The following is a 27955-nucleotide window of genomic DNA, read 5'->3' as shown; positions in this document are numbered from 1 at the left end:
CCTCCCTTAAGAACATAAGAACATAAGAAAGGCCGTACTGGGTCAGACCAAAGGTCCATCTAGCCCAGTATCTGTCTACCGACAGTGGCCAATGCCAGGTGCCCCTGAGGGAGTGAACCTAACAGGCAATGATCAAGTGATCTCTCTCCTGCCATCCATCTCCATCCTCTGACGAACAGAGGCTAGGGACACCATTCTTACCCATCCTGGCTAATAGCCATTTATGGACTTAGCCACCATGAATTTATCCAGTCCCTTTAAACATTGTTATAGTCCTAGCCTTCACAACCTCCTCAGGTAAGGAGTTCCACAAGTTGACTGTGCGCCATGAAGAAGAGAACTTCCTTTTTTTTTTTTAAACCTGCTGCCTATTAATTTTTCATTTGGTGACCCCTAGTTCTTGTATTATGGAATAACTAAATAACTTTTCCTTATCCACTTTCTCAACATCACTCATGATTTTATATACCTCTATCATGTCCCCCTTAGTCTCCTTTTTTCCAAACTGAAGTCCTAGCCTCTTTAATCTTTTCCTCATATGATCCTCTCTAAAACCCTAATCATTTTTTTTTTCTTTTCTTTTCCTTTTTTTCTAGTAGATATCTTTTTTTTTGAGGAGAGAGACCACATCACAGTACAGTATAGATGGGGATGTACATGGATTTATATAATATTAATATATAATATATCTCTTTCTCTCTTATTCTTATTTTTTAAATATTTTCCTGCTTTTTTTTTTTTTTTTTTTGCCTGCACACTGCACACTGGCACATGCAGAGAACTATCCACGATAACTCCAAGATCTTTTCCTGACTCGTTAGAGCTAAATTAGCCCCCATCATGTTGTGTGTATAGTTGGGTTATTTTTTTTTGTGCATTTACTTTACATTTATATTATTAAATTTTAATGTCATTTGCATTTTGTTGCCCAATCACTTAGTTTTGTGAGATCTTTTGAAGTCTTTCACAATCTGCTTTGGTCTTAACTATCTTGAGTAGTTTAGTGTCATCTGCAAACTTTGCCACCCTCACTTTACCCCCTCTTCCAGATCATTTATGAATAAATTGAATAGGATTGGTCCTAGGACTGACCCTTGAGAACACCACTAGTTTACCCCTCTCCATTCTGATTTATTTTAATTTCCCTACTTTTTTCCTTGGGGAACACCACTGTTACCCCTCTCCATTCTGAGAATTTACCATTATTAATTACCCTTCCTGTCCTTTAACCAGTTCTCAATCCATGAAAGGACCTTCCCTTTTCCCCCATGACAGCTTAATTACATAAGAGCCTTTGGTGAGGACTTGTCAAAGGCTTTCTGGAAATCTAAGTACACTATGTCTACCGGATCCCCTTGTCCACATGTTTGTTGACCTCTTCAAAGAACTCTAATAGATTAGTAAGACACGATTTCCCTTTACAGAAACCATGTTGACTATTGCTCAAGAGTTTATGTTTTTCTATGTGTCTGACATTTTTATTCTTACTATTTGTTTCAACTAATTGCCCGGTACGCGTTTAGACTTACCGGTCTGTGTCTGCCAGGATCACCTCACCCTAGAGCTTTAAATATTGGCGTTACATTAGCTAACTTCCAGTCATTGGGTACCGAGCGATTTTAAGGACAGGTTACAAACCTTGGTTAATAGTTCTGCAACTTCACATTTGAGTTCTTTCAGAACTTTGGGTGAATGCCATCTGGTCCTGGTGACTTGTAATGTTGAGTTTATCAATATTTTTCCAAAACCTCCTAGTGACACTTCAATCTGTGACAGTTCCTCAGATTTGTCACCTACAAAAGCCAGCTCAGGTTTGGGAATCTCCTAACATCCTCAGCCGTGAAGACTGAAGCAAAGAATCCATTTAGTTTCTCCAATGACTTTTATCATCTTTAAGCTCCTTTTTTTTTTTTTCAAGGTCAAGGGCCCCCTGGGTTTTTTAGCAGGCCTGCTTCTGATGTACTAAAAAAAATTTTTATTTTTGTTTTTTTTTTTTTGCTTTCGGTTCTCTTTCTCCTTTTTTTTTTTTTTTTGCTTTTTGCACTTAAGTTGGCAGTGTTTGTGTTCCTTTCTTCCTTTTTTGCTTGGGGACTTTTTTTTTTTTTTTTTAGTTTTTTTTTTTTCTCTTCTCTTTTTTCTTTTACATGGGGTTGGTACCATTGGGTTTTTTTTTTTTTTTTTTTTTTTTTTTTTTACATTGAAGTTGGGCCTCTATTATGGTGTCTTTAAAAAGGGCCCTTGTGTCCCTCCCATGAGTGCAGTACCAACAAGAAATGATTTCTACTTGCACCACTGCAAAGCACCCATCTTCTTTAGGGAGTACTGTTTGGGAACGACCTAAAGCCCTTTAGGGTCATTACTCAAAGAAGGAGAGGTTACTTACCCTTGATAGTAAATGGAATTCTTTGAGATGTTTGTTCCTATGGGTGCTTCACTCCCCACCCTCCTTCCCTTCTGCTTTGGAGTCTGGGCTTGATAGGACTGTTTGTCAGAAAAGGAACGAAGAGTAATTCTTCTGACTCTGCTGTACATACTCTCAGTACAGGGGCACAAGGATAGTTAGGGTGCATGTGCAGATTGAATGTCACTCCTACCAAAATTCTTATGGGGGCAAACACATCTGAAATGTAGCACCCATAGGGACAAAGATCTCCAAGAAATCCAATTACTGCACAGAGTACATAATCTTTTTTTTTTTTCTGCAGTAGATTTTCAGAGTGTTTGAATCTAGGGCTTTGGCTTAGACCATTTAAAACACAGAAAGAGCCTTGAAGTTTCAAGTTAAATCTGAAATTCTCCATAATTCTGGGTTATTTGGGATCAGGGATTTTGCTTTTGGCCCATGTGTACTTGAAACAAAAAGCTAATTTAGATCAACCATACCCGATTCGATAAGAGATTTCCCTTAAAAAGGGGCAGATTAATGAATTATCATGTGCTACTTCAATGGCCTGTTTTATTTCATGTATTTTAGAACATATAACCAACCCATTAAGTGCACTGTAATAATTCTGTATATTTAAATCACGTATACCCTGCAACAAAGCATCTGATTTCTGGTGCAGTTTGGTATTGAATTCTGCAACATACTGGAAATTCTCTGGCACATTCAAGTTAAAATATTGATTAAATATGAAAAAGAATAACCCATACATTATTCCTTTATTTGCTCAAATTATTATTTGTCCTTTGTATATATTAGCGTCCTGTAATCAATCCTGTAATCCTATAATAAAAGATGGTCAGAAATTACAGATGTTTTCTCCATTACATAATTCAGAAGAATCAAATTTAGGCCTTGATCCTGTGACCAACTCCTCAAAGATGGACCCTTGCATTTAAACAGGTCCTGTAGATTATAATTTCTGTATGAGTAAAGTATTTTCAGCAGCATGTTAGACTTTAACTCAGAATCTGTTTGCCTTATCCTGTCCCATTGAATACAATGGGAGCTTTACAATGCAATGGGCACAGGATGAACCACCATGGTTGTTAGCATGATGTGGAGGTTTCTGATAAAAGATCAATAGTGAAATAATTAACAATGCTGAAATTTCAATTGTCACACTATGTTTCAGAGTTAACATCCTGTTAAGATGAATTGCACTGTTCATACATCTCAGAGCTATTTCCAGGCTGTTTGAAAACTCAGGAAGATACTTCTTTGGTTTACAGTTGATTAACATTCATAAGGCTTTCTTTACAAAAATTAAAGACTAGAATCTTGAAACATAGATGAAAGGTTGGATTCTAGAGCAGAATCCGGCTACAGTAGATGGACTGAAGAGTCACAGAATGTACATAGCATTGCATATGATTTTTGTAAGTAAGCTGCAAGGTAGTGATATGATTTTAGTGCTAGGCCTTTTGCAAGTTTTTTTTTTTAATTGTATACTACTATATAAGCATCTGTATCTGAGTTATCTTCACTGTGTAAGACACAAATGAGAGTGGTCACAGGGATCAGAAAGTAGCAGCTACCACAGAGTCTTCAAAATAACTTACTTGTTATACTTCTCAATGAACATAATTAGATTAGAGCGCCAGCAGCATATGTGTCATCTCTCTGTTTCCCTTGTCACAGTCATTGATGAGATGAAGCTGTTCAGCAAGGGATCATATATTTAATATTTTTAAAGTCTAATTTATATTCATGCAGATGTTCTGACTTTAAAGAAAAATTAATTCAGGCCTGCATATAACCTTGCCCTTTACACACAAAAAATCCGTTCATGTTAGGCCACAGTTAGACTTAGCAGTATTTATCTGCTCTTCAGTTTTGTAAGTTCATGTGTGGATATTTTACATTTGCTTAATACATTGACCTTTAACTACTATGAATAAGAATATGAGAAGGGAGAGTTAAATTCCATAGAGACAAACCTCAAAATGATGTAGAGCTGTGATGCTCAGTATTTCTTTCACCAGAGCCTGCAGAATCCACCCATGGTTTCTTATCAGTATCCACCAGAATCTCAAAGGTCATTTATGGTCATGTCAGGGTTCTCTCCCCACTCTTAACTTTAGGGTACAGATGTGGGGACCCGCATGAGAGATCCCCTAAGCTTATTTCTACCAGTTTAGGTTAGAAACTCCCCAAGGCACAAATCCTTCCTTGCACCTTGGATTAGGTATTGCTACCACCACCAAGTGATTTAAACAAACATTTAGGGAGGGCCACTTGGAGCCCTAACCTTCCCCAAATATCCCCCCAAGCTCCTACACCCCTTTTCCTGGGCAGGCTTGAGAATAATCCCCCAAGCCCCTACACCCCCTTTCCTGGGGAGGCTTGAGAATATATCCTCACCAATTGGTACAGGTGAACACAGACCCAAACCCTTGGATCTTAAAACAATGAAAAATCAATCCGGTTCTTAAAAGAAGAATTTTAATTAAAGAAAAAAGGTGAAAAGAGTACCTCTGTAAGATTAGAATGGAAGATAATCTCACAGGCAATCAGATTCAAAACACAGAGGGTTTCCCTCTGGGCAAAACTTTAAAGTTACAAAAAGAAAACCAGGAATATCCTCCCTCTCAGCACAGAGAAAATTCACAAGCCAAAATAAAAGTAAATCTAACGCATTTCCTTGCTAAATACTTACTAAATCTATAGGAATTGGATTTCTTGCTTCTTTGATCTTGCTCTGGCCAAAGCCGCATGGAACAGACAGAACAAAGCCTTCCCCCGCCCTCCCATTTGAAAGTATCTTGTCCCCTTATTGTTCCTTTGGGTCAGGTGCCAGCCAGGTACTTGAGCTTCTTAACCCTTTACAGGTAAGAGGACTTGGTGCTTCTGGCCAGGAGGGATTTTATAATACTCTATACAGGAAGGTTGTTACCCTTCCCTTTATATTTATGACAGGTCACAATGGACTTTGGGAGAGTATGAGTAGTGGTGGGTCAGGTGCTGAGTAGAGGGACACTAGTGATCCTGATGCGGGATGGGAAAGCTTTGTAGGTGGAGGCACTTGATCTTCCATCCTCCATCCTCTGAAATAGTGTGATGCTGACAGACCACGGTCGTCGGCGGGTGGGATTGAACGTCTGGAGATTAGAGCATGAGCCTCTACCACATGAGCTAAAAGCCAACTGGCTGTTAGTTAAGGCTGTAGAACAGATCTCTCTCTCTTTCTTTCTCTCGTGTCTCAGTGCCACTAGATGGGACAGAATGCCCCACCCAGGAGGTGTGTGGGTTACACTAGCACCCAACTTCAGGGCAGCACTGCACAAAAGCATCTTGAAGTGCTACTTCGCTTTCCCCTAAGCAGAGCTCTGTGGGGGTGAGGGAATGGGAGGGTGAGGAGATGCATTATAATTGTGTTATGGTTGGATGGAGCAAAGTGGCAGCTGTAGAGCATACCATTTATGACAGGTAGTTTAGTTATAAATTGTGAAAAACTGAAATTTCAGTCTTGTTTGTAGATTAGTAGACTATGTATATAAATTTCAAATATAAAGAGAGTGTTAATGGAATAAAAAGTAATTTACTCTCATTAATATATTCAGGGAACTTCTGATTTCACAACACACTGGTGTCTGAGAAATAGAGTCTAAATACTATTCTAATATTTATTTTATTAAAACATTTCACTATGTACCTATAGCTATGTCCTAACTGTCATATTCTTTCTTACTTTCTTATTCTAAAATCAGTACTAGTGGAACATAAAGGAAAAACTTCATTGTGAAGATTATGCAGTCTGGCATAGACAGAACATTCTGTATTTAAAATTAATCTCTGGATCTCTGCTAGATACAATGACATTTCCTAACTGCTATCTTCAAAAACACCTAGTAAAAAAAAGAATAAAGTAATTCACTATTAATGTTAGAATAGTTAATTGTATCTGATTCTCATTCGGTAGTCCAGTATGTTGGTGACAACCGGCTAGACATAGTGTTTCCAAAAGTTTCACCTTTTAATAACAATGAATCAAATAGATGAAATACTGTATTTAGGAATTTAAGGTCAGTACTTAACAGATAAATGTAAATATTCACACAGAAAGTGAAGATTATAGGCTAAATGGATTCATAGATAAAATGCTGGCCTTACTCCTCTGAGATGATGCTTCCTGCCTAACCTAAATAAATAAATATCTCTAAATAAAGATCTCTTCACAACTAGTAACTGCATACTGAGGATAAAGTAGCTAAGCATTTGGAAATAATTAATCCTATTAAACTCATTGTGACCAAACTAGCAGGAATTTGCAAGACAATGGCAAATGCCAGCAGGACTGACTCAACTCACAGCAGGATTTTTCAAACTTTTTTTATAGAATGGGACCACATGTTAATAGAGAAATTGTTTTATAAACTCATTCTCTGCTTCCTGTTTGTGATTGTGTGCACCCCCTGGTGTACACCGCTCACACACACACTTTTGTGATCATAAAACTCCTTGTGGTAACTAAACAAGTATGTATGTGAAATTAGGGGAAAATATTAATGAATTTTTATGTCTTAGTGTGATATAATAGCTGCAAAAAAGAACAGTCAGTACCATCGAGTGCTTCACAGACTAGAGTTTTGGAACTGCTTTTCTACAGATTATAATGCCCTGAACTGTTCTTAGACTCTGTTCGAAACAATTTTCATATAAATATAATACATTGTATATGCCCAAAATATGTGATTCTTTAAGAGAATCTGTGAAACTTTGTTTTCATTGTTAAAAATGGTTAATTATCTCTGTAGTTACAAAATGTTAACTAAATAAGACCAAGTGAATTTGCTAAATTTATATTTTGCTACAGTTTTTTAAATGACAAAACCAATTTTGATTGTCTGAAATGTAATATCACATAACTATGTGTTCGTATGCCAAATGGTATTTTCTATGGAAAGTACTCTGTTAGGATAGTTATTTTCTTTTATAAGACTGATTCTCATAACTCATACTTGACTTTAGCGCTCAAAATATTAAGCTATGACTATAAAGGTTTATATATAAAAGTGTGTAAATAAAGGATGACTGAATTCAAATATATATTTGTTTAGAAATCTATATCTCAATAGATCATGCCAGTTCTTGTCCCCTTCTCTAGCTGCTTTAGGGTCACTCCTGCAGTGCAAAGTAGCTGGAAAACCAATGGATCCATATCACTGAAGATATACAGGTGTCTAGTGCCTCATGCAGCTTCCTGTTAACCGTGGCTTAGAACTAAATCCAAAACCCCAGACCATTTTTGTTGCATCTAGACTAAAGTATTACCCCTGCCAAAATCATGAATCAAGCTGCAAAAAATCACAAGAATGATTTAAAATCATGAGACTTTTAAAAATAATAATTTGGAATTCTTTTGGTTTGTCTTCGGGTTTCTAAGACTTTAAAGTACACTAGTCACATTTTAGGCTATTAGTTGCAACCATGGGAGCAAAAATTGTGCATCTTTTTAAAAGAAAGCTGAGATTCTCACAATCACTTGACTCCACATGTTATGAGAGTTAACAATAATGAGATTTGGATTTGTGGTCCTATTTTAACTTGAGTTAATTCCTTGCCAGTGAACATAGTTATTGACACATTTGTAAATGGTGGTCTGGATATTCCACAAATGTTTGTTCCAATACACAAATGTTTTTGTGATTTACCTCAGGACTTAGCATTAGCAATTAAAAATTGGCTGACTTCTGGGGTAAACCACAAATATTTGTGTCCTGAAACAAGTGTGTGGAGAGTCGCGTTTACAATTGTGCTAGTTAAGTTAATTGCCAATCATTCAGTTCAGATTAAAACTGGACCAACAAACTCTTATCTAGGCTGTAAAACTAAGTAACCCTGTATTCATGCCCTACACACTACTGAAATAATATCTGTATAAAATATTCCTCATGAGAATTCCATATGAAAGCTTATAACATGCTGACAGGTTTCAGAGTAGCAGCCATGTTAGTCTGTATCCGCAAAAAGAACAGGAGTATTTGTGGCACCTTAGAGACTAACAAATTTATTTCAGCATGAGCTTTCCTGAGCTACAGCTCACTTCTTCGGATGCATAGAACCTAATTGTTTGAACAGAGACTGGGAATGGTTAGGCCATTACACTAATTGAATCTATTTCCCCATGTTAAGTATCCTCACACCTTTTTTGGGTCATCTCGATTATCACTTCAAAAGTTTTTTTTCTCCTGCTGATGATAGCTCATCTCAATTGATTGGCCTCTTACAATTGGTATGGCTACTTCCACCTTTTCATGTTCTCTGTATGTATAAATAGCTTCTTTCTGTATGTTCCAGTCTATGCATCCAATGAAGTGGGCTGTAGCCCATAAAGCTTATGCTCAAATAAATTTGTTAGTGTCTAAGGTGCCACAATACTCCTGTTCTTTTTGCGGATACAGACTAATACGGCTGCTACTCTGAAATCTGTCATTATGTGAAGTTATGAATTACCTCTCTATGATATTATTAGAACTTGGTAAAGATCAGACAGCCCAGCTTAGGTAAAGGTGATAAATAGGTCTTTCCTAGACAAAGGAATGTGGGTTTATTTCAGTTTACATAGTAGTAGTAGTAGTAAACAAAGCCATCAGGGTAAACCAGCAGTGGTTATCCTGATCCTGAACTTGTGAGACAATATTAACAAGACTCCTGCACCTCAGAGAGAGACAGGAGATTGAATCCCCAAGAGGCCTCCCTGCTTCCTTTATAAGACTAAAGCAACCTCTTTGGGGATATAAGGAACAGAGAGAGATTCCATCTTTTATTGTTCATGTTAGGAGACAAAGAAAGCAAGCAATTTGATATCGGAGCCAGGTCCTGGCCAGACTGGTCAGTAAAAGCTAGAAAGGAGACTGTGGGTGAGAGAAAAATGATCTTGAACTAAGACTGTATCTTGCTAGATTAAGTTTTAGGGTTTTAGATTAATATTTTCACTTTTATTTGCTTTTGTAACCATCTCTGCCTTTTTCTTTTACTTGGTATGACTTAATCCATGCTCTTTTGTTAATAAACTTGCTCTGCATTCACTACTTTTATTTATGCACCAGCCCAGAATCCCAGGACTCCTCCCTTTCTCCCTCCAGGCCTCCACCTGTATGTGCTTCTCCTCCAAGAGGAGCAGCACATAATCCCTCCCCAGTTATTGGATAATATTTAGAATAGAGCAGCAGTGTTGATGGTCTGTATTTATCCCTGGCATACCTCCATTGACTTCAGTCAATGAATTTTGGATGAAGTTGGTTTTGTATCTTTTATATGGATAATAATAAAATCAATAGAGTGGGAATTTTACTAGACAAAGTATATGTAATTTTTATTAGGGGAACTATTTCAGGATTTTATTAGAACATTTTTTTTAAGCTTGGACTGTTAAACTAGTATGTAGCAATGCACAGAGAGACTATGATAAATTAATACTGGGCCTGATTTTGATCTCTCACCAATTTTACATAGGTGCAGCTGCATTGACTTCATTCACAGAACTTCTGATTATTTGCATGCTGCTATAAATGAGATAAGAATCAGGACCAAGCATTGATATTCCTGTGAAACTTGTAAAATAGGTGCATGTCCAGAGACATACACAACTGATTTTACAAAATGAGCATTCCTGGCTCTCAGAAACAGGGTCCAAATATTAAGATTTTGGGCTGTCATTTAAAGTGAGCTCCATTAAAATATAGTAATCTTTTGAAAATGTTATTTCCTTGTTAGAGAGAGAAATAAACTTTACACAGTTAAATTTAGTAGTTTAATTTTCTACAGCAATAAATCTTTTTCCAGATTACTTTTGTTACCTTAATGAGGGCTGACTGTAATCCAGTTAGCAGCTGTTTAATTGCTATCATGTGGCTCTGGTTTAAACTAAAGCCATTTTGGCACATGCCGCAGCCTCACACACATCTGACATGGATTAAGACTGTGGAAATACAGCTTGCTGGTACTATCTCAGCTAAAATCCCAATACCATAGTCTGTATTTCCTATATGCTTACTTATCCCAAAACAGATTTTTTAATTTATTTTGCATTTCTAAGTTTTAGTTTTCTCATCAACTGGCTGATGTCATCACCTTTTCTGGTAATTCCCCAGTGTTTCATCCACTGAGATTTTTCTTCACAAAACCAAATTACGTACATGGGAGTAGAAGCACTTGCAAACTCAGTAGACACAGATCAGATGTAGGTAGTAAGACGCTGATTACAAAGATGTGTTAACTATAGATAGATCATTATAATGTTGCAGCCACTGCTTATTGAATTGATGTAGTACAAGGGGGCAAATGTGTGCTTTTTCTCGTTAACCATTTTAATTAACTTTTAATTGATTTCTAGGAAGATAAATTGCTTAATTATATTGTCTCACACTGAACACTTTGGTAGGATATTAAACATTCATGAAAACTTCCTGATAGTAGTGCTGATAATCAGCAATTTTGATGTTTTGTTATTTTCCTCAACATCTGTAGGTTCATTTATAAATGTAAACAAATGAAGCTACCTTGCTCACAAAATACACTCACCTTACATGACCTTAGTCACCATGACTTCATTTAATTAAAAGGGAGGAAAGAGAACAGGCCAACACTCAAACTATGTTAAGACCGTAGCAGTTAGTATGAGATGATTATCTGAGTTGCATGCCCTCTAATAAAAAATAAAATGGACACCACTTGTATGTAGACAAGTTTATTTTGCTAATATTTAGAATATCATGTGTATGGGTTGGATGCACTAGTATGAGTAAAATAATGTTACCCAAAACTTGAACTAAATCAAATAATCACAAACGTTGGATTACTATTTTAAAGTATTTTTTTCATGTTTGTTCACTTCTTTGCTTGCGAAGATGGAAGTGGAAGTGTAAAGTATAAAAAGAGAAGCCCAACTCAGTCTCATGGAATAGTGTTACGGGCCTGTTGGAATTAAAATGCCCAATTCTGTGTAGCATTCCACTCCAGGGCAATTTTTCAGAGTAATTTAGATAAAGTTTGAAGTATCTGGAATTTGTGGTGCTTATCTGGACTAAGTCACTAAATACTTTAATTTCACTCATTTATAATTGTTTGTTCTGTAGCTTTCTCCTGAATATTCATCTATATCTCCTGTATAGTATGCTGAAATTCCTATATTAGAAAAATTTATCTAACAAAGTTTGCAGACCCAACATTTAAAAACTGGTACAATATTTTTTGTTTTCTCTAGATTTCAGTTTACCATGTGAATGAAAATTATTCACAGTCTTCAGTGGAACTGTAAGAACTCTTTTGAGTGCTAAAATCAGTAACCTAGCACACTAGGGATTTTATGGTCTGAGTCATCCTAAATCCTATTTTAAATTACCTCAAAGATATTTAAACATTTGTGAGATGATGCCAAGGAAATGCACAAAAACATGCTTGCAAATAATGCTATCAGCAAATATAGAATAAACCTTTCATGACAATGTTGCTGTCTTGGTCATGTAAATACCACTAAAGTTTAAAGAACATAACTAGTAAATAAACTATAAAAATGAAATGATGCATCAAGGAGAAAGTGTTTAAAATTACTAAAATAGTAAGAGTTGTAACAATAAATTAAAATACATAAGTTACCTCACTGAACACACCATTATTCATTTATTCATGAGTTTTATTCATAAACTCAACATTAACAAGTCACCGGGACCAGATGGCATTCACCCAAGAGTTCTGAAAGAACTCAAATGTGAAGTTGCGGAACTATTAACCAAGGTTTGTAACCTGTCCTTTAAATCGGCTTCGTACCCAATGACTGGAGAAGTTAAATAACAACATTAAAAAAAAAAAAAAGGTGATGATCCATGACAGAATTACACAGTAAAACGTCGGTAATACCGGCGGGCAGTAAAAGTGAAGTAAAAATAAAAAAATAAAATAACATACAAAAAATAAAAAAAACAGCAATATTCAATATGGTTTCTGTAATTCTAAAAATGTCTTACTAATCTTACTTTCTAGTTAGAGTTCTTTGAACAAACACAAGGACAAGGGGGGATCCGGATCCATAGTGTACTAGTGTTTTAGAAAGCCTTTGACAAGGTCCTCACCAAAGTCACTAAGCTCTAAGCTGTAATGGGATAAAAGGGAAAGGAAAGGGAAAGGAATGGGGAAAGAGAACTGGGAAGGAAAGAAAGGAGGGAAGGAGGGAATTAATGGTAAATTCTCAGAATGGAGAGGGGTGTAACCCCTCAAGGGGTCCCCCAGTCCCAATCCTATTCTCAATATTTTCATATTTAAATGATCTGGAGAAGGAGAAAGGGAGTAAACAGTGAAAAGAGATGAGATGATACTGAAACTATGAAGATATGTCTTATATGTTCTTATATTGTATGCAGCCTGGATTCTCTGACACTTGTAATGAAATTGGAGTTTTCCCATTGATTTTTAGTAGGAGCAGAAATGGGCTCTTGAATACTTTTCTTCAGATTGAGCATCTTATAAGACATAGACCCAGATTCTTAGTTGTGCTACTGGGCATTGCTAAGGCAGGGAAATCTCAGAGGCTCTGATCCAGAGGTCAATTTTCCATTGGCCCAGTATTTGGTATAGTTTAGAGCATTCAGTACATTGCCATTAAGAGCAGTTATGTCCATCGGAGATCATGACAACACTGCTATGTCTCTACACTTGGTGCTTGAAGATGGGTTGCATAGAATGTGGCTATTCCAGTTCTACATCAAATTGAGGCTCCCCCATATTGGAGGAATTCTCAGCTGGGAAAATCCTAAGGCATTATGGTCTCATTGCTCCAGTGGACTGCTTCAAGGGGTTGCAAGCATGGGGGAAGAGTCTGGCTGATATGCTCTTTCCTCAGTTTGAGCATATGAATTCCCTTAACATAACTGAAGTCAGAGACTTGCAATGCAATGCAAACATTCTCTTGTGGTTGCAGCAACATCTAGGTAAAGAGGGGCTGAGTAAAAGGCACAATGGCAACTTAGATACGTGCTTCCGCTCTCTTTTGATTAATGCTATAACTTAAATGCCTTTTAAAATGTATTTTTTGTGTTTAATTATACTATACCATGGTCAAACATATCATCAATATTGTCTGCTACAAGTTAATAGAATTTTTGCCAAGGCTGGTAAATGTCATAATTTTGCAAAGCTGCATCTAAGGAATAGTATTAAAAATAATTATTTTTCAACCGTAACATTTTTTGCTCAGAAGTAGGTTGAAGAGGACAAGAGGTGCTAAATTTAGATCTTTATGTAATGTGTTGATTGTAAATAACTCATTGTGACTAGTGAAACAAGGCCTGTTACATGTGGTGTTCAAAAGAATTAAGAAGTCATCAGACCCAATGAGCAAAGTTTAACAACAATCACAAGCTTTGATATAATATACAGGGGCAAATCTAAGCTTCCCCACTTTCCAAGATAATCCCTCCCATACTTATTCTAACAGTTTTCATAAACTAAATAAATACTATACAGAAAGTAACAATATGAAATTTTTCATGTCAGGTGTAAGTGGAAACTTGAAGCCTCATCCATAAACCACTGAAGTCAATGGAAAGACTTCCATTGACGTCACTGTCCTTTGGATTCTTTTATATTAGAAAGTCGAATAAAAGGCTCACTGATCATGTCTGAATCTAATCCACATACCTTTCAAAAGTATTTTAAAACAATATGGCTTTTTCTTTTCTTTTAGGCTACAGACCCAGATGCTGCAGTAAATGGCCAAGTACATTACAGCTTGGTAAACTTCAACAATATTTTCCGCATCACATCAAATGGTAGCATTTACACAGCAGTTAAACTGAACAGAGAAACAAGGGACTATTATGAACTTACAGTTGAAGCAACAGATGGAGCTGTGGACCCCCGCCGTTCAACATTAACTCTGGCAATCAAAGTTCTGGATATTGATGACAACAGCCCTATGTTCACTAATGCCTCCTACACTGTCTGTGTTCCAGAAAATCTACCACCTGGCACAGTCTTCCTGCGAATAGAGGTAAGACACTCTGGGTCAAAGAAAATGGTTTGTTAATCTTATTGTGTGAGGCTGTTCTCATCTAACTGGTTGCCATTAAAACCAAAATAAGAGATTAAAAATGTGGGGGGAGAACTTATACCCAAACCTCCTTAAAGCCTTTTTTCTCTTTGTGAAAATGGGACATTTGGCATAGGACAGGCAAGTGAAAAATATTAGACGCATAGAGCTTACATTTCTACTAAATAATAAAAGCAATGATGGAAAATCAAAACATAAGTAGAGTACTATTGAAATACTTTACAATGTGAGATTTTTCTAAATGTCAATTACATTACTAAAATACATTTGCATTCTCCAGTGAGGTTCTACTATATTGACATTGCCAGTTTCTTTTAGCCCCAAAGAGTTCAAATGTCCTTCCAAAATTTTAATCCAAATCTCTTAATTAGGCAAGTAGAACATATCTTAAAAGCAGCATCTGTTGACTAGCAGAGTTGGTTTTGAAAAAAGTTGGTTTCCTCAAGCCTACTGAAAATATATCTTGTTAAAATTAACAATTAAAATTATGAAAAAACAAATATGAATTGCACCGAAGAAAGCAAATGTTCTTAGTAATATCAAATAAATCAAATGTATGTCCTGTAAAAATTGTGAGCTGGTGTTTTTCCTTGTGACTCTTCAGTTTTTTAGTTTTCAAATAAATTCTCTTTTGCTGTAGGCAAAGGATATTGACCTTGGTTCAAATGTTACCTATCGGATACGAACCCAGGAAGCATTGCCGTTTTTTTCATTGAACAAGTTCACAGGAGAATTATCACTTTTAAAATCCCTGGATTATGAGTCATTCTCTGGAACAGAGGCAACCTTTACCTTTCTAGTGGAAGCCTTTGATAGTGGAGGAACTATGCCTCCAGGACTAGCTACTGTCACTGTGAGAGTAAAGGTAAGAGTAAAACTTTGCAGTCGATAACATCGTTTTCTCTCTTATACAATACCTCAGTAACCTTTAGAGGTCTTCCAGTAGGACGCAGGAGCACAAAAGCAATATCTTTGTTTTCTTTGTAGTTTGTCCTATCCTCACTTTCAATTTATGTAAAGCTGTTGCCTTTTTATAGCAGTAACTTGTTCCCATTTAAAATGTACAGTGTATCACTATTGTAATTGCTTTGCAATTGCATGCAATTACACAGTTATGTGCTTGCTCATAGATTTATTACTTACAGGAATAGATCTGAGAATACTTCATAAATGAGTAAACATTTAATTCTTTATGATCCCCAAAAAGCTGGAATAAATACTTAATGGAATGGTTTGAAAAAATGACACCATCACATTTCAATTTAAGGTCACATAAATTGTAATTTTATTAACCATTCTTATGCATTAAGTGCTGATGCTGCACACTACTTATATTTCAATTTCTGCTGCATGAAGGCACAGCCTTACAAAAGAAAATAGCTTATTTTGTGCTTCTTTTACAATATTTAGTCCTTATTCTGCCAGTGACTGGCTGTGAGAACTTGATCATTTAACTTTACCTCATCTCTCTCTCTTTCTTTTCCAATCTGTAAAATGGCAATAATGATGTTCCTATTTGTAAAGTGCTTAAAGATCCACTGATGAAGTATTATATGAGAGATTCTTAATAAGAACTGCTGTTTATTTTGCTACTAGTCACAATTTGTCTGATGCAATTATATTGTCAGGATCCCAACAAGGGCAATGGGGACCCAGATCAGAGCAGGGGCAAATCTGAGGCTAGTAGTGGAGGAGTTTGTAGTCAGGTTTCAGGCTCTGTGTCAGGAAGCGAAGTCCAACTCAAGCCAAGGTTGAAGCCAGGAGTTCAGGAGCAGGGAAAAGAAATATCCATGGCTGCTACAGAAGTTCCATGCTGTTGCCTGGACACTTCCTGGAATGCCTCTTAGATTTACATAAGGTGTGAAGGTAATCAGGAGCCACAAGGCTGCTGCTTGTCATCCCCTTTGAGGTGGGACTTTCCATGGGTCTATGTCCACATGGTTTGCAAACTGGTCACAGCTGTTGTTGGTTGACGGTAGAGAACTGTAAGCAGCCTGGCAGTTCTGCAGAACTGGGTTCTAGACTTGTGGGGTCTTACGTTTTTCTGGGAAGGCGTTTTGGATTCCTTTATCAAGTGTCTGCTTCCCTGAATTTTCATGTCTGTGGATGAGCTGATTTTTGTGCCAAAAATGCCTTCTTCCTTCATTTTGTGTAGTTTGGGTAGGATGGTGTGGAGGTAGGTCATCGGTGTTTTAGTTCAGGAATGGAAGTTTGTATGTGAGAGCCACATTGCAGAGTCTTAAACTAAACTTTCAATTCTGGAGATGTGAGTTAAGATTTGTCTGCCTTTGTCTGACTTGTCCTCATCTGTCCCTCCATGAACGCAAGTTGATGCCACACCATTTGTTTTGTTGCAACCACGTCCTTTCCATTTCTGGCCAAAGAATTTTGTCATGGGACCAGCCCAGCTCATTTTCGGTCTGCCCAGTGGTTGCTTGTGGTCTCTAGGTATCCAGTCACTGATGCAGGTTGTCCACCTATTGCAGCGGTGGGCCACATGTGGCCCATCAGGGTAATCTGATGGCAGGCTGCCAGACAGTTTGTTTGCATTTGCATTTGCGGTTCACTGTTCCCGGCCAATGGGAGCTGCAGGAAGTGCCGCAGGGACATGCTGGCTGCTGCTTCCTGCAGCTCCCATTGGCCAGGAATGGCAAACCATGGACACTGGGAGCCGTGGGCAGCCATGCAAATGTAAACAAACTGTCTGGTGGCCCACCAGCAGATTACCCTGACAGGCTGCAGGTTGCCCACTACTGACCTATTCTCTTGCCTGCGAACGACATGACCCACCCATTTCTGCTTTGCATGGTACATCGCCTGCACTGTATCGGTTGCCTCTGTGCCTTCCGATCTCCTCATTTGTTATGTGATCACCAGGGCTGGCTCCAGACCCCAGCGCACCAAGCGCGCGCTTGGGGCGGCGTCCAAGCGGGAGGGCGGCAGGCGGCTCCGGTGGACCTCCCGCAGGCGTGCCTGCGGGAGGTCCACCAGAGCCGCAGGGCCAGCGGACCCTCCACAGGCACGTCTGCGGGAGGTCCACCGCAGCCGCTGGACGGCGACTGCTAGAGCGCCTCCCACGGCGTGCCGCCCTGCTTGGGGCGGCGGAAATGCTAGAGCCGCCCCTGGTGATCACAGAGCAATATCTTACACATTTGCCTTTCCATTGCTATCTGAGTGACTCTCTGAGTGCCAGAGAGTTCAGATTTAATTGTGGTCATATATGAAATCAGCATGTTGGTTTTAACCTAGTGCTTGGTTAATATTTATCCACACTGTAAATTGTTATATGGTTTTGAATAATTTAACTTGATTGTCAGTTAATCTTCTACTCTACCCGGAGAACAAAGAAATTAGCATCATACACCTTCGCTGGCCAACCCACAGTGATATCAGTGAAGTATCTTTGGTGATCCACACCTGTTTGTATAACCATAGAAAAACAGCCTGTTCTGTTGATGTACATTGTGGTAAGGTGGGCTGGTGCCAAAACAGGGATATGTGTGCTGTCTGTCACCCCACCACAGTTTTGGAACTCCATAGCTGCACTTCCATCCACTCTGTCCTGCATACTGCACTCCTGGGGGAATTCTGCGCTGCTGCGCATATGCAGAATTTATGTTTCCTGCAGATTTCTTTGCTTCTCTGCAGAAAAATGACTTTCTGATGGGGAAGCAAAGGGAAGCCACAAGAATGGTCATGCAACCCTTCCCAGAAGTATGTTTTGTGTGTCCAGGGCAGCAAGCAGAGAGGTAAATCACTGTGGGACAGAAGGCAGAACTGGGGAAGACCCAGCTGGTGGCTCCTACCACGTGCCAGGCTGGACGGGGGAGAAAAGGATTTCCTCTTCCCCTGCATGGCATCTGGCGCTGGGTCAGACCTACCCCCAGATTTCTCCCCTGGCTTCAGGAAGCTCTGCAGACACCCACACCCACACTTCCTGTGCCCATCACTCCTCAGCTGCAGGGGGAAGGATCCCTGTATAGGGAGCTACTCCCCCATCTGCCCAACCCCCCTGCATCCAGACTCCCTCCTATCCAGACCGTTCTGCTGAGCCCCATCCCCCTGCATTCAGAACCTCTCCCCCACTCCCCCAGCACCTAGACCACCCTGATGAACCACCCATACCCAGATCCCCGCTCTACCCAGCCCCAACCAGTTGCTCTTGGATCCCCACCCCACTGAGCACCACTTCCCCAGTATCTGGACCCACTATTGAGCCCTACACACCCAGACCCCCCTGCTGAGCTTTATCCCCCATGCTGAGACCCAACCACCTTCACCTGGACCTCCCCACAGAGTCCCATTACTATTGCACCCAGAATGCTCCTACAAGCCCCTCTGTACCCAGATCCCCAACTGAGCTGCCTTCACCCAAACTGCCCCACAACAGAACCCTCTCAACCCACACCTGGATCCCCCTACACTAAGCCCCTCCACATTTGGATCCTGTCTTGCTGAGCCTATCTGGTGCACCTGGCATGGAGGGGCAGGGCCCTGGGGTGTTTCTGGGGCAGGCCCCATCATTGCACTGTATCAGGGTTCGGTGCAGCCTCACTGCTGAGTCCATGTCCTGGGGGCGTAGCGGGACTGAACAGTGATGTCCCACCTCTGTGCAGCCAGTGGCCTGTGCTCCTCAGTGCCATGCTGGAACATCCACATTTATTTGACAAATACAATTTGCAGAATTTTGCAGAATTTTAAAATATTGTGCACAGAATTTTAATTTTTTGGGCACAGAATGCCCTCAAGTAATACTGCCAAGAGTCACAGTTATGTGTGGCAGGAGACAATTAATGATGTGTGCATGATAACAGTCCCTAGTATGCATTTTCCAGCTCCAAAATGATTTCCCACTGGCCAATAGCAATCTGGCATTGCAGACTTCCAGAATGTGATCACCACTTGCTTTTCCACTGCCAATGCAGCTCTCATTAGGGTGTCCCTGAGCTGAAGGGCTGGTGTGAACTCAGCTCACAGATCCAGGAATGTGGCCTTTCACATCCAATAGTTCTGCAGCCACCGCTCATCACTCCATTCTGAGACAATCCCACCAGTCAGTGCCCATTTCTTCGGGCCAGAAGCAGCGCTCCATCATCTGCAGTTGCTCAATGAACACCAACAACCTTGAATCATTTTTTGCTATGTCCCTTTGCAAACTGTCTTTGAAGACATTGTCTTGTCCCCATTGTTGTAGTACTTCCTATGTGTCTGCAAATACAGGAGAATCATTCATCCAGTATTTGCAATGTTCATGAGGGTAGTGCAAAGCTGAATGGACTCCAGGCTTCTGTCAGAGATGGTGGGCATCAAAAAATGGCATGCAGATTTGTGGGATTTTCAAAAAATGGCACAAAATTATGGTATATGTGTAGCAGTATGGGATGGAGAAAGTTGCATGCTGAAAACTTGGGTCCATGCTCCAAAAGATCCCTGGGGAAGTCATTTCTATTTTTCACAATACGTAGCAAAAATTTTCCAAAAGACATTGTGGTGGATGGCAGTGCATGGCACATTGAGTTATCTACCTGTCATGCACCACACCTTGCATTGACATACAAGCAGTCAAGTATGCACATGCCCAAGTGATATAAGGTAATAATTGGAGATATACCAATCTCCTAGAACTGGAAGGGACCTTGAAAGGTCATCTAGTCCAGCCCCCTGCCTTCACTAGCAGGACCAATTTTTGCCCCAGATCCCTAAGTGGCCTCCTCAAGGATTGAACTCACAACCCTGGGTTTAGCAGGCTAATGCTCAAACCACTGAGCTATCCCTCCTCCCAAACTTTGGCAGCTATATGCCAACATATCTTGCGCCAACCAAAGTTTGTAGTGTGGACCAGAGAAACAAAAGTCATTCCAGCCAACCATTCGCCTCAGAACTGGCTGCTTCTAAGATTCCTCCATGAGCATTGTTCACCTCTGATCCTTTCTGTGTAGACAGCCATTCCCAGGTCCCTTATATTCAGATTGAAATTAGCCATCCTCATCTGTTGTAATGAATCCACAGGAATGAAGGGTTCCAATATCAACTCCTAACGATCCTGAAATCCTTACTGGGACCATATCCTTACTGATTACATTTAATTTAACATATCACCCTTTTTTCTATACAGTTTACTTCCTAAAACAATTATTCCTTTCTGTACCTCTTTGAATAAATATTCACCTAACCCACACCCCAATGTGACATGAATGGAAAGTCCAAGAACACAACAGCACAGAACTTTCTAACTCAAGCTTCAAATTAAGCTCCTCTAACCCCTTCCCCTAAATATATATGTTAAAGCTGGATGAATTTTCTTGTTTCTAGTCTCCTTAAATGTACATGGCACTGGACTGTGCTTTCAATAAGTGGCTTTAGCTGTTACCAAACTCCTCAACCTCACTTCAGTGTTTAATCACCTGAAAAAGCCATTTAGTACTCTACCATGCACATTATCCCTTAGTAAGTAATTAGCTACTTTGCAGCTTGCAGAGCATTAATTATGAAAAATAGGTAGTTATACCAGATCAACAACTTGAATGTAATTAGCTTAAGTTTTGTTTAGTTTTAAAAAAATATATAAGTAGACCGGGTTTTTTTGTGCTGGTAGTGCACAGCACTTTTCCAGTCTAACCAAAATAAAATATTGGTATACCATGATACATACATATGTAAAATTGTAACATCTTATTGTTTTAATACATATTATTGCAAAAAGGTATTAAAGAGGTATTATTATGATCCTTTCCTGTCTACTCTGTCTTACTGGTTCTTTTTAATGGCTAATTCTACAAATGTTGCTTTTGCCTTCCTTCTCAATTGATAACTTGCCATATTATTTTGTGTCTTTTGTGTCTCATCACATTAATATTATCTATTTGTGATGTTTTGTACTAGTAAATTTGTTTATCTTTTGCTATGTGTGCCAGCTGATGGACAGACTGCTATAAGGATGAAGCACCAAAACTCTGTCAATGTGATCAAACAATAATGTTCACGTCTATTTTGTTTCTATGCCATATGCAAGACAAATGTATTCTTCTGATTGGACTTCTCCACAGCAAATATAATTAGGCTTAGAATAAGTAGATCTTTATTGGTATATGTTGATTTCACCATACACACGCCAACTGACAAATATTTCCATTGGTAATAACTGAAATTTAAATATAGGCAAAGTAAGAAAAAATGCTGTTTGAGAATTTATTAGAGTTTGATTTAAGGATATTTATTTTCTGTATTTTGGCATCTGATGTTGACAATATGAGTTTTAATGGTTTTAAAGCTTTAACTTTTTGAAACATAATGGCTGCTGTCATTAAATAATTGTTTGACTCCGCCCCGCAGAATTTTGTACAACTGGGAAAATTTAAATAGTTTTAAACAAAATACTTAAAAATAAATATATGTTGTTTGATGAAATTATTTTTTTTAAATAAAGGGGGGGGGGAGATTGCTAAGCCTACCTATAATGTCCTGCCTGCAAGGTACTGAGCCCCTTCTGCACCTCCTGTTTGACTTAATTAGGAGCTGATGGTTCTCACCACTTCTCCGGAGTCATTTCAGCATCTTGCAGTAATGGAGCTCTGAAGTAAGTTTCTGAAATAACAATTTATTGAAACACATTTTTTTTAGTTCTTTCTCATACTTCCAAAGGATAATTTTCTCCCCAGAGCCTAATGACTCTGTTAAATATTTGTATAAATGGCATTTGTAGGCAAAGGCTTGGGGTGTCCAAAACAACAGAAGATCTGGTATAAATAACAAGATTTAGCTAGCTGCAGTTCACAGATTTTAATGCTTTATATCTGTGCAGGGGGGAAATTGCGTAGAGTTACTGAAGAATTATTGTAATGCATGTTGTTTTTGGTGGTATACAAAGCCCCATGATTCAGACCAATTTACAGAAAAAATTGCAAAACGTTTTGCACGGTTGGATATTTTGTCTCGTCTCCATATTTCCACTATGTTTACAGATTTATTTCTTCTTTAATATTTATTTTCTTTTCACAAATATAATTGTCATAGTAGCAATGGAAATGCTAAGATTATAATCAAAATAGTTGTGTTTGCCTCATTGTAAACATGCAAGTGCTATTCTAAGTGGCCTTTTTTTGTCTGTCTTTGTTCTTTCAAAAAAAAATTTCAATTGTTTTCACACAAGGAATTACTCCTCTGGTTACACATTTATATGTAAGCAATACATTAAACATAAATTTAAATGGTCTTGATTTTCTTCTCATTAAAGAAGTATAAAGTGGCTCCACTGAAATCCTGGGAATTACACTTGTGCAAAACAAGTGTGAATGAGAGGAGAAACCATTTCAATTACTTTAACACCACATTTATATTAACATAAAATATATGGATTACTGAACATCAAACATAGTTGAAAAACTGGAACATTTAGCTCAACAGAAATCCCTGGTTATGCACAACCTCTCTAAAGTCAATGTGAAATTAAGCAATTATTGCTGTTTAAAGACAAATTCCAAAGTCTCAATTCTACTTATTAGTTTGGGGCACTGTCATGAGAGCACTGGTATTTTACAAAGGTCCTGAATCCCATTGCACTAAAGTTATTCACCCTAGATATTTTCCTGCCTCACCACATAAATCCTCTAACCTCAGGACATGCAGATAAGTTAACATAGCTAATACATAAACATAAAACAGATTTTCAGACACTTCTGCAGCACCTAAAGATGATTTTCAACTAAGGGCCTGATTTACTATTGCATTACTTCAGTTGTATACTGAAGTAACTCCATCTTCTTCAGTTAAATCACATCACTGTAGAACTGGAATAATACAATCATGAAACACACAGAAAGATTTTAGAGAATAATTTAAATGATCCTTGGAAGCTTTGCTACAAGTTCTGAATTGTACTGCAGGATGATTGATGTCATTCCTGAACCTAAAAAGGGGAACATCTTAAAGATATACACTACCGCTAAACAGTTAATTTCAGTAAAGGAATTTAGATACATATTACATTTATACTTTCTATTGAGGAATAAGGAAAAACTATAAGCCAGAGAGTCCTTGTGATGTTTCTGATTCTCACCAAAACAGGAAGTAGCGGGGAATTTCATAAATACCATGCAAGGCTATGGTGCTATATAAACATTTAAGAATAAAAATGTAGCCCTGGGGAAGTTCAGCTATCTGACAGGCACACACCAGTGCAATGCCAGAATTTCAAATGATTAGACCTAAATGTAATTATTTCTTCTACTGTAAATCAAATTTATATGGCAAGTGTACTGAAAATGAATTAATAATTATTTAACAGTGCCAGCTATTTTATCATGCAAACTTCAGTATATAGTCCGAGTGGCTTTGCTTATTCAAATCAAACTGTGCTTTCCTAGAAAATGCCTGCAAAGTAGAAACCACTTACTAAAATATAAAGCTAGTCCTTTATAATAATATAATGAGAGTCTCATTATAGAAAGCGTGAAATGGTTATTCCATTTTATGATTCTGACCATTTCATACAGTACTGTACTTACAAGCAGAGATTGTAGGTGAAGTTCTGGCCCTGTTGAAGTCAATGGACGTTTTGGCATTGACTCAATGGGGAGAGGATTCCACATTTTGTATATACAATGGTGACACCTGGGGACAACTGCTACAGGGGAGAGATTCACCCCTGGGGTTTCATCAGGGAAAGGCAGCTTTGAATTCCAGCTTAGGTTCCATATAAGACCTATCAGTGACAGTTAGCTGGAAGATGTGTGAAATAGTGCATCTCCCACCCGGCCTTGACTACTTTTGGGGCAATAATGGTTGGCTACAGACCTCTGATGGCATGAGAGTTATGGGCTGCTAGTGCTGCTGGGCCCCTGCTTCATACACACATACTGTTTTGCTGGCATATAGGAAACAAGGCCAGTAAATGCATACTTCTTCTAGTGCTAACAGGAAACCAAACTTCATGTGCAAACATTGGATATTCTCTGTAAGGGCACTTCTGCCTTTGGAATTCACTCCCTTCCTTGGTCCATAATAGAACGAGTTTGTTCACTGAGCCCCTTTTTTTTTCCCCTCTCTGGCTTGTGAAGAGTCAGAGGCTTGTGAAGTTGGATAATGTGGGGGGTGAGCAGGGACTCTTATGAGTTTGTGTTTCTTGGGAGTTTAGGGGGTTTTATATTTTTGCTAAGTAGGGGGAAATTAGTATGGTAAAATTAGTTTTTGTAATGACCCATCCATTCCCAGTCTTTAGTCAGGCATAATTTGATGCTGTCCAGTTTGCAAATTAATTTCAGTTTGGCAGTTTCACATTGGAGTCTGTTTTTGAAGTTTTTTTGTTGAAGAATTGCCACTCTTAAGTCTGTTATTGAGTGACCAGGAAGGTTGAAGTGTTCTCCTACTGGTTTTTGAATGTTATAATTCCTGATGTCAGATTTGTGTCCATTTATTCTTCTGCGTAGAGACTTTCCCCCTACTGTTACTCACACCTTCTTGTCAACTGTTTGAAATGAGCCACCCTCATTACCACTACAAAAGTGATTTTTCCTCCCTTGGTGTTCTACTGTTAATTGAATTGTCTCATTAGACTGACCCCCCACTTGGTAAGGCAACTCCCATCTTTTCATGTACTATGAATATATATACCTGCTACTGTATTTTCCACTCCATGCATCTGATGAAGTGGGTTCTAGCCCACAAAAACTTATGCCCAAATAAATTTGTTAGGCTCTAAGGTGCCACAAGGACTCTGCGTTGTTTTTCTGATACAGACTAACATGGCTACCACTCTGAAACCTAAGATTAGAATGTCGTCCTCTGTAGTACTAGGTAATGTATACTTTATTGCTGCTGTAAGCCACTCCACAGAACTGTGTAGGCAAATTTGAAGTGACTGGTGATTTAGGCTAGTAATACTTCTCATCTGGCTAAAAGGTTAAAGTGAGCTTGTTTGAAAGCTGAAGATCCTGGTTATTGTCTCAGTAGCAGGGACTTCTCCAGATGTTAACAGTAGTCCATTAGGAAGTGTTCATGACGGAAATATTGGTACTCTTCATGACCCCAGCACAATGTCGTGGTGTTCACCTCTTTTTAATTTTGGCATATAGGGCTTGCTAAATGAAGGAAAATATGCAGTTGCCAACAAAAGTTTATAGATATTTGGCTGGAATTGAAAATCTGCCATTGTAGCGTCTTATTGCTGTGTACGTGACAGAAAAAAGTAATAAGGTTATCCCATTATTGAGAGCCAAATCAAAATAATATCTTGGTTTTAATTAGGCATTTCTCAACGGGCACGGTATTCAAAAATTCCTAAGCTCCTACCTCTCCAGTAGAGTTGCTTGTGAAAATCAGCCCCAAGTGCACAGTCCTTGGTTCACAAAAGCAGTTAGGCATGTTTTTAAGTTCATCCACATTCAGGACAGCACTTAATTGCATGTGCTTAACTTCAAGTCTGTCCTCAAGTCCCATTGATTCCTGTGGGACTTAAATGTATACTTAAAGTTAAGCTTGTGCTACATCTTGTCTTGAATAGGAATGCTTCCCTGAACTGGTGCCATATTATGAAAACTGCAGCACAATACAGTGCATTGTCAGTGCAAAAAGGTAGGCGACAGACTTACCAACTTTAGCAAAACAGAAAAAAAGAATCATATCAAGCAGGTAAAATAAACAGGATACATAACATTTGAGGAATTGCAGAAGAACTTGAGGCTCATACTAGTTCAGAAACTTAACAGGGACTAGAAGAGTAACCTGAAAGAAAATATGACATTCTGAAACACAAGATGATCAAAGGTGAACTTCTGAGAAAGAGTGAAAAGTTCTGGAACAAAGTTTTATGACCTGGTTTGAAAGATAAATGAACATGCTCTACTCTGAGGGAAATCTTCATACATAAGTGTTAACTTCAGTGAGACTTAATCACTTCCTGAAAGCTAATCACTTCCTTTATGCTTAAGCACCCAATCTAAAGTCCACTAACATTAATGAGAATATCTTCTTTAGCTTTACTGGGGGGTTGGAACAGGCCTATCTGCTTTGTTTTGTTGAACGGAGGCTATAGGCCCAAGGTACTTGAGTGACCATTCCTCACCACCATGTCCCTTCAAGACAGTTGTGGTTGACTGGGTTTCTTCCTGAGGTTCTGTATGAATTGGTTTAAGGGAACTCTCTTCATGGTTTTGGCATTCTGCCTGTGGAACTTCCCCTGAGTATGGCCACTCGTCTCTTCAAGACTTACTGCAAGGCTATACTATATTTGTCAGTATATCTCTTTCCTTTTCCATTGCCTCCTCCTTTCTGGATAATTTTCTTCTTTTCCTAATGTTTGTTAAAACATACATTTTTGATACAACCTCCCAACATTTGGAAGATGGATGCTTTAGAAAATAATTTTAAATTAATGCAGTAATAAGTAAGACTGTTCTCTTTGTATGTATACGGAATAGAAAATGTCCTTTTTCAGGATTAAAAAATCTTCAATCTCTGATTATTACAATCAGCTTTTTTTGCTGCTGGAGAATTGGTGCCTGTTAATGTGAGATCATTACACAGTGATACACAATAATTTCATAATATGTTTCTGTTTATTAATACTCATGATTGTTGTCATATGATCTGGAAATAATGGAAACTGGTTAACCCATCTTTGCATAACCTATCAGAAAAAGTTGGATTGTCATTATTTAGCTCTTTAGATTATCTAATAAACTAGTAGGAGATCAATCAAACCCCTTTTGTATCAGAGGGGTAGCCGTGTTAGTCCGGATCTGTAAAAAGCAACAAAGAGTCCTGTGGCACCTTATAGACTAACAGATGTTCTGTTAGTCTATAAGGTGCCACAGGACTCTTTGTTGCTTTTTACAAACCCCTTTTGTAAATATTTGTCATTTGTCCCAGTAATATGCAGTGATTTTTGCAGAATGCTGATAAAATTCAAAGATGTATTCATTAGAATACATTTTTTAAAATATGATGATCAATAAGCTAAGTGCACTGGTTTACAGTGATAAGATTTACCTTTTTTGTCAAATGACATCTGAGCAGAATACATTTCAGTAAAAGATACTTATTTGATCCATTTGTAAAGTACTCATCACACACAAAGGTGTATTGGAATAATATATTTTTTATCGGATATGCTGTTTACATAATAGATAATGAAGAACTACAATAGAACCTCAGAGATACGAACACCTTGGAAATGGAGGTTGTTTGTAACTCTGAAATGTTCGTAAGTCTGAACAAAACATTATGGTTATTCTTTCAGAAGTTTACAGTTTTATATTGACTTAATACAGCTCTGAAACTTCACTATGCAGAAGAAAAATGCTGCTTTTAACCATCTTCATTTAAATGAAACAAGTGCAGAAACAGTTTCCTTACCTTGTCAATTTTTTTAAACTTTCCATTTATTTTTTAGTAATTTATGTTTAACACAGTACTGTAGTGTACTGTATTTTCTTTCCCCTGCCCCATCTGCTGCTGTCTGATTGCTT

General features: G+C 38.3%; 1 protein-coding gene across 22 annotated transcripts in view; it reads left to right on the top strand.

Annotated features, from left to right (window-relative positions):
• The window catches only part of PCDH15 (protocadherin related 15), a 790091-nt gene that overhangs the window by 560760 nt on the left and 201376 nt on the right, over positions 1-27955 (top strand). For all 22 annotated transcript variants that reach the window (XM_039547294.1, XM_039547276.1, XM_039547275.1 and 19 more), the window contains 2 exons: positions 14127-14432; positions 15133-15357. In XM_039547294.1, coding sequence (XP_039403228.1) covers positions 14127-14432; positions 15133-15357 — 531 coding nt within the window. The remainder of the gene's footprint in view (positions 1-14126; positions 14433-15132; positions 15358-27955) is intronic.

The sequence above is a fragment of the Mauremys reevesii genome, linkage group 7, assembly GCF_016161935.1.
Source record: "Mauremys reevesii isolate NIE-2019 linkage group 7, ASM1616193v1, whole genome shotgun sequence".
In the NCBI taxonomy this organism is placed as follows: Eukaryota; Metazoa; Chordata; order Testudines; family Geoemydidae; genus Mauremys; species Mauremys reevesii.
This window is presented reverse-complemented; position numbering and strand designations above follow the sequence as displayed.